Source organism: Dasypus novemcinctus, chromosome 17 (assembly GCF_030445035.2).
Source record: "Dasypus novemcinctus isolate mDasNov1 chromosome 17, mDasNov1.1.hap2, whole genome shotgun sequence".
Taxonomy (NCBI): domain Eukaryota; kingdom Metazoa; phylum Chordata; class Mammalia; order Cingulata; family Dasypodidae; genus Dasypus; species Dasypus novemcinctus.
Window position 1 is genome coordinate 58,677,940 of NC_080689.1, and position 8,210 is coordinate 58,686,149.

Here is an 8,210-nt window from a genome sequence, read left to right on the forward strand (position 1 = left end):
GTAACAAATGTACTACACCAATGTAAGGTGTTAATAGGGTGGTATATGGGAATTCTGTATTTTATGCATTATGGTCTATAAACCCATAATTTCTCTAATTAAAAAAAATTTAAGTAAATAAATAAAATAAACTTTGGGCACTGAGTCTCTAATGAGTTCCTCTGTCATATAACATTTCACACAGGTGTCACCAACTTATTGCTGGGGTAAGCCCATCCTGTGTAACTCTATCAAAGGGAACTTTAGAAGCATGTGCCTGGATTCCACCAGTCTTCACTCCACACACCTTTTCCCTTTGCTGATTTTACTTTGCATCTTTTCATTGTAATAAATCACAGCTATGAGTAAAGTTACATGCTGACTCCTCTGAGTCCTCCTAGCAAATCTTTGCAACTGAGGGTGACCTAGGGATCTCTGACATGATTAGGGAAGGAAGTTAAAGTAAAACAAAGTTGACAGAGGGTTATTTTTTGTCATGTGTTTAAGACAGAAGAATCTTAGACAAGTTTATATGCCAAAAAGCATGTGATCTATGGAAAGAAGAAAGATACAGGAAAAAAAAGAGAGAACTTTGCAGAGTAAGGCCCTCAAGAATTTTATTCTACCATATCATAAAAATAACAGAGATGATTTGTTTTTATAGAAATATTCTTAAAATGAGTATCTCTCTTAAGAAGCAATTCTCTATATAAACTGTTAAATAAATTCTTCCAATTTTAGAGTTATCCTAAGCAACAAAACAAGTATCACTAAAGAATTTAATCACCACTTAAAAAAATCTCCCCATTTAGACTCAAGACTATATGAAATTCATAGTATTTTTTAAAAGGACATACCAGCAGAATCATATCCTCTGTACTCCAGTCTCTGAAGACCTTTAATTAGGGTCTCCAAGATTTCCCGTCTTGTCCGAGGAACATGGTAGTTTAAGTAAGCAAATATACCTGCAAATCAACAAAGATAGAAAATCCTGATTAATGTATCAAAATACAAATTCGCGTTGACAATATTAAGCCCAGGACATGCAAAAAAAAAGAAAGCAAGACTGAGCACCATTTTTAACAAAAGAAAGACACCTTCACACTGTTTAAAGGCAGTGATATTTTCTTTCAAAGGGGAATTTTTTAGAACTATAAAAAAGTGAGTCAAATGTCAAAATAAAAACTTAGCTTTTTTTCAAAGAAACTTATAAGGCTGATCATTTATCATTCATTACTGCCATCTAGTCAAGTCATATTTAATAAAAAACTAATCAATAAAAAAATCTGCAGTTTGTCTTAAATACTCAGCACTATGTTCAAAGGAAAAAGTTGCCTTAAATAGATATTTAAAGCAATATAAGAACCCTGGACAACTATACAGGTAGAATAATTTTTATTTCCAATGACCATGCTATCAATAAATTTAGAAATAAATAACATAAATATTACTGATGTGCATAATTCTCAAAACCTAAAGAATTAAATAGGAAAAAGGAAAAACTGACTCAAAAGACACAAAACTATTTTTAAAAGAAAATGCCTTGTACCACTTGTTCACCAAATACAATGTTTTTTGTTTTTTTTTTTAAAGATTTATTTATTTATTTAATTTACCCCCTTCCCCTGGTTGTCTGTTCTTGGTGTCCATTTGTTGCGTCTTGTTTCTTTGTCCGCTTCTGTTGTAGTCAGCGGCACCGGAAGTGTGGGCGGCGCCATTCCTGGGCAGGCTGCTCTTTCCCTTCACGCTGGGCGGCTTTTCCTCACGGGCGCACTCCTTGCGCGTGGGGCTCCCCCACGCGGGGGACACCCTTGCGTGGCACTGCACTCCTTGCGTGCATCAGCACTGCGCATGGCCAGCTCCACACGGGTCAAGGAGGCCCGGGGCTTGAACCGCGGACCTCCCATATGGTAGACGGACGCCCTAACCACTGCGCCAAAGTCCGTTTCCCCCAAATACAATGTTAACAACTCTTGGGGACTGATGTAAAAGGAACAGTCACTCAGATAAGCAAAATTAGAAAAGGACAAGTACAATATGAACAGAACCAGAAAAGTAAAGAAGTAGTTGAACACTAGAGTAGGAAAGTCACATTTTAGGAATGCAGCATGGAAATTATCTGAAGTCTTTCACACTAGTGCTTTAGACAGGGTGGTCATAGCTAAAATGCGTAAGAAGTAAACGCCTAAATGTAAAGAAATGTAAGTTCGAGCTGCTTATTTATGAAAGCACTTCCATTTTTCTACCTACATTACACTATGATGTCAGTGACTCATAAGGGGATTACATTCATTCTGAAAGACAGAATTCTAGAAAGACTAGTGTACACTTCCAGGTGACAAGAAATCTTTATTTCTATAACAGCTTGTTCTGTTAAAGCATTTCAGCATACAGAAATAACACATTGTTAATGACCCAAGAGAACAGCCATCTTAACACATATGCTGATCACCACAATCAGTAGAGGACAACATTTTCAAATAAACTATCCTGACCTTAAAAAATAAAATAAAGTAAAACAAAACAAAACACATACATTTTAAAACTAAAGTAAAATATAAAACTATGAAACAATTGTTTGAACTATCCCAAAAAAGGGACCACCAGGCCAAACACTTACAGAAATTCTTTGTTTCATCCAGATTAAAGACAAAACCTTACATTTGTAAAGATTTTTAAAAGTTTTCATGTTTTATGCAAACTTTTTATACTTTTACAGCATAATCCTGTAAGGGAGAGTAGGACATTTATTTAATAGAAACAAAAAGAGAAATAGCCAATTTCCCTGAGACAGAGAACAACAGATTTCCCAACCTCAAAGCACAGCAATTAAGACAAGGATCCAGTGAAGCAGATTTGGCTCTACTAATAGAGCATCTGCCTACCACATGGGAGTCTGGGGTTCAAACCCAGGGCCTCCTGACCCATGTGGTAAGCTGGCCCACGCGCAGTGCTGATGCGCGCAAGGAGTGCCGTGCCACGCAGGGGTTTCCCCCGTGTAGGGGAGCCCAACATGCAAGGAGTGCGCCTCATAAGGAGAGCTGCCCCACGCAAAAAAAGTGAAGCCTGCCCAAGAATGTGCTGTACACATGGAGAGCTGACACAGCAAGATGACGCAACAAAAAGAGACACAGATTTCCAGTGCCGTTGACAAGATTATAAGCGAACACAGAAGAACACACAGTGAATGGACACAGAGAGGAGACAATGGGGTGAGGGGGAAGGGTAGAGAAATAAAAAATAAATCTTAAAAAAAAAAAAAAAAGGCAAGGATCCAACCACAACTTTGCAGCAAAGTAGAGTATGCAGTTTCCAAAATGTGAAAGGTTCTTCGTGATAAAACCACTAGAGGACAACAGAAGAGCCCTGAGACCAACTGTAGACCCATTTAATCCAGAAGTGTATGGGGGATTTGTTGTTACTGCTGTTCCTTAAAAAAGCAATAGCACTTGCATATGTAAAACTGTGAACAAACTAAAACAACAACATAACTGCAAATCACATTTTTATGTGTCCAATACTTTTTCTCCCTTGTGTGTGAATGACCTTTGATAAAGATTAAACAGAGAAGTGGACTTGGCCCAGTGGATAGGGCGTCTGCCTACCACATGGGAGGTCCGCGGTTCAAACCCCGGGCCTCCTTGACCCGTGTGCAGCTGGCCCATGGGCAGAGCTGATGCACACAAGGAGTGCCCTGCCACGCAGGGGTGTCCCCCATGTAGGGGAATCCCATGTGCAAGGGGTGCGCCCCATAAGGAGAGCCGCCCAGCGCGAAAGAAAGTGCAGTCTGCCCAAGAATGGCTCCATACACACAGAGCTGACAAAACAAGATGACACAACAAAAAGAAACACAGATTCCTGGTGCCACTGATGAAGATAGAAGCCGTCACTGAAGAACATACAGCGAATGGACACGGAGAGCAGACAGTGGGGGGGTGGGAGAAATTAAAAAAAAAAAGATTAAACACATAAAGAAAATATTGGTTAAGCCCAATGAGTATTTTATAAGATCATTAAAAGACAATATATACCTTATAATTGACTCTATTAAAATGTAAGACTCGACCAAAAAAAAATACAATAGATTGTAAATCTTTTCTGAAAAATGTTATTCGATAAATGTGCTAAAGCACACTGACATTCAATTAGTGTACCCCACAACCACCTATCAACTAAATAATCCACTAAAAGAGGATATGATCTGGCTTACTTGAAGACCATTAACTAATAATACATATAATATTCTCAAGTAGTTTGCTTGCAGTCTGAAGTGCTCTGGCAGGTCTTGAATAGGAAATCCAGAGCTGCCAAATCCCAATAATGTAGCACTCATCCAGAAAAGCTGGCTGTCAAACCATCCCTTTCTTTTAAGAACTGTAATTCTGAAGGTTAAAGTATACATGAGCCTGTGCTCCCTTGTAGTGCCTGGCCTTGTTCCACAAGAAGCAGAGTAGCCTCTGGCGCATACTGGGGTACCCCATATGTTACTGCCAGATGCCACTCTATAGGGTAGCAGTCATAAAGCTGAAACAGGAAAACTGCCTTGGGCTCACCCTTCCAGAACACACCCTACAAACAGAAGCAGCCTGTAGAAAGCTAAAGCACTGTAAGAAACAATTAAGTCAAAGCAGCCCAGGGCAAATGATTACCTGCTTTAAAGTTACAGAAAGTCTATTTCTTAGCGGAAAGAAGGGCCATTTCAAATCCTGTAAACGGGAGATATTGAGGCCACAAGCATCAAGCAGGAGGCCAGGACAAGATCCAGGCTCAGAAAAGATAGCTAAAAACTGGCGCTTCATATTTGCCTTGGACTGATCTTGACAGGGAGGCTAAACTCTGAAGGAGAGCAACTGCCACAACAGAGCCAATTTGCAAAGACAATATAAGGTGTTTTTCAAGCTGGTTTCCTTGTTTATGTTAGGTCCTGACAATCAAGGAAATCTGTTAGATGATTAACTAGATACAAACTTAAGGAACCATCAGCCCAGGGACTAAAGGCAAGATGCCAAATATAAAGCCATCACTTCAAATATCTCAAGTATCTTCTAATATTTTCTAGGAACCTTAAATTGACAGTTAAAATTTCCCAAACCACAGAAACAGAACACTACTTCACAGGATGCTATATAGGGAAGAAATGAAAGAAAGACATAATAATAAAATGTTCAAGAAACACTGGTTAAACAAAGTTAACATTACTCTGGAGAACTTCCTTGAATCTTTACTATTGCTACTTATGACGTACCAAGAGCAGAATTTCCCAAACCCTTTCCCATCTTCTACCCTTCATTTCCACCAATGCCTACACGTATTATCTTCTCCCTTTCCAGAGAACAAAATGGGGAAAATGCTTATTAAGCAATTATTTCTCTCATGACTACTTCATATATTCAGTATGATTTCTATGATATGGTAATAGTACTGGTTTTATAACTAATCCTAACAGCCAGTCTCCATAACCCTCAATAATCCCCAAAGGCATTAGAAAGTATAATTACAAATATATTTTTTAAAGATTAATTTCAGGATATTTTTAATTGGAAGTTTCCTTACTGTTTTTAAATATGACCTGATTTACAAAAATTCCATTTATTTACACTACCAGATCAGAAGGGTATAATCTCACACTTATAAAAACAGCAAAATCTCTTCAAAGGGGTGAGTAGTTTAAATAACTTGATGCCCCTTCAACAAAATGAAAGAACATGAAGAAAAAGGATGAAGTCTATTCCAAAGAACCAAGAATAAGAGTAAAATAATAATAAGTTTGGTAAATAGACATACACTATTTTTCTCTGACAGATTCACAATGAGTATCAGCAATGTTAAAGGTTCCAAGAAGTCCTCCAGTTAAAAAAAACCAAACTACATTCAACAATGTTTCATCTGTTGCTTCCCAAATTTATGTGTCTATAGCAACTGTTTTTTTTTTTTCTGATAACATATTAACATTCCAACACTCCCTGGTAAACACTGAACAGTTATATCAGTTATGCGACTGAAAAAAAAAAACAAAAAACCAAAATCACATAATCTAAGACCTTCAATCCTCATCTTCTGCTTTCAACATTTCAGAATACTGAAAACAATCTTTTAGGAAAAAACTTGGACAGCAGGTAATCAGAAGGTAAACCTCTACATTTTCCCATAACTTCTAATCTTATTTCCACTCAATTTCTCCGTCTAGAAATTTTATTTCAATGATTAAGCTGTGGGAGGAAAACAATGAGAAATTCTGGCCTTCTTAATAGTTAACTTTCAAAATTTACATTAGAGAGGGAATAAGAAATTCTAGACACTATTCCTGAAATGATGCAAAACTCTAGTCTGGGTAAAAGCAGGACCTTAGAAATGCTCCAACTCCTAGTTCTTTTCTTTTATTCTCTATAACTTGTTTCCTCAGCAGTAAAACAGGGTCTGTGGAATTCACATTGTGTGGAATGAGGATATTTGCTATGTGAAAACTCCCAATATTTAGTCTCAACTCTAATAGCCTCACCCTTCACTGAATCTTTTCTAAGCCAGATCTAACTTTTTTCTTTTATACTACTCTTTACTCCCTTTTTCCTGGAAGGAGATGAAGAAATGAACTGCAACCAGAATGAGAAGTACTTGACTTGGCAGACACCTCATCATTCAGGAACAATTAATTACCAAATGAAGCACACTGGGGATTAATCAGCTTGCAAATTCACTACTTCACAGCTCCAAACTCAATTACGTGTCTCGCAAAACGACTCCACTAGCTAGACATAGCAAAAGTAGAACTGATTCTAAAGTCAGCTCTACTACAATAATTTTAGCAAGTTATTTATAGATGTTTACTTTTTTTGGTTTTTTTATTCTACTATAAATCTTAATCTGCTCCTTTTTATAAACTGAAATTAGCTTTTATAAGACTAAATACAGGAAAAATACAATCAGTTCCTTCTTGCAAAAGGCTACAAAGAATTAAATTACCCAGAGAGCTTAAGTTCTATTAAAATCATACTTCCCCTTAAAAAAAAGGGGGTAAAATTAAGTTGTACATTTCAATAAGAAAAGAATACAACTCTTTTTACTGACAATGGCCAAACTAATAACAATTTTTAAAGGGTATCAATCATATCAGACATAGTTCTGAAAATCCCTTTCATTAACACTTTTAGATAATAAAATAACTAACTCTCGAAACAGATGGGGGTGGAATACAGAGAGTAAAACATTTTTTTAAACTGTTCTGGGAAAAAGATTCCTTAAATGTAGACTAATAAGTGTCACAGCTAGTATTTAAGATGAACACATAGGCAAGTGATAAATGCTGTATAATCTATTGAAAAGCCTTTTCCGGGCCTCTTCCATCAGGTGGAGGAGGTCTAAGACATTCACCAAGTTACTGATCAGCAATAGTTTCTGTAGTGATGGGGTGGCAGGAAGTAAGATAATGTGAAATGCCACTGTCGTAGCTCTAGCTCTGGCTCTTTTTTTCCATTGGGCGTCCCCGAAAGAAAGCAACTAAAAATAAATAAATTTAATAATTTTTTATAAAGGCAAATCCTGAAAGAATTGCACTTTCAAGAGACCTCACCTGACGTTCCACAGGTTGCCTTACCTGGTGGATCCTTTCGAATGCTCCCCTTTGCACACCCCGGTTCCCTCAGTCCTCTCCCCTTTTCCAATAGACACTTCTCCCCCCTCTTGGCTCCCTTCTCCGCGCAAAGCCGTCCCCGTCGGTCCCCCAGGACCCCCCTAGAGCGCACCTCCTCAGGCGCCCTCCTGGGGACCACCGCCCCCCTCCTTCCGCACGCAGAGGCCGGTCCCCGCCCCCAGGGCCCGCAGCCGCTGCAGGGCCCCCGCGGCCGCCGCAGGACGAGTCGGCCCACCTCCCCGACCCCGCTCCCTCGGCGCCCCTGCTCCCGCCCCGCGCCTCGGGCCTCGGCGGCGCCCGCACCGCATCCCCCCGCCGCTCGCAACACGCCCCCCCGGCCTCCTCACCGCACATGATGCCGGAGGCGCGGTCCGCAGGGCGAGAGGCGGGCGACTGGCGAGACTGGAGACGCACACCCGGGCCTCTGGGGCGAACGGCGGGGTCCGGGGCTCGGGGGCGCGCCGACGCGACTCCCTCCGGAGATGCGACCGCCGAGGTAGCGACAGGCTCTTCAGCCTCCCGGCTCTGCCAGCAACCGCCGCCGGCCCCGCCCCTCGGCGCGCGCCGCTCCGCCGCCGCCGGCGGGCCCTATTGGGCCACGTCT

At 40.2% G+C, this 8,210-nt stretch overlaps 1 protein-coding gene across 1 annotated transcript in view; it reads right to left on the bottom strand.

Moving 5' to 3' along the window:
• The window catches only part of GFPT1 (glutamine--fructose-6-phosphate transaminase 1), a 70,555-nt gene extending 62,345 nt beyond the window's left edge, over positions 1-8,210 (bottom strand). Inside the window, exons 1-2 of the mRNA XM_058278700.2 lie at positions 7,954-8,210; positions 837-944 (exon numbers count right to left, since the gene is read on the bottom strand). Of these exons, the coding sequence (XP_058134683.1) occupies positions 837-944; positions 7,954-7,960 (115 nt within the window). The 5' untranslated portion in view covers positions 7,961-8,210. The remainder of the gene's footprint in view (positions 1-836; positions 945-7,953) is intronic.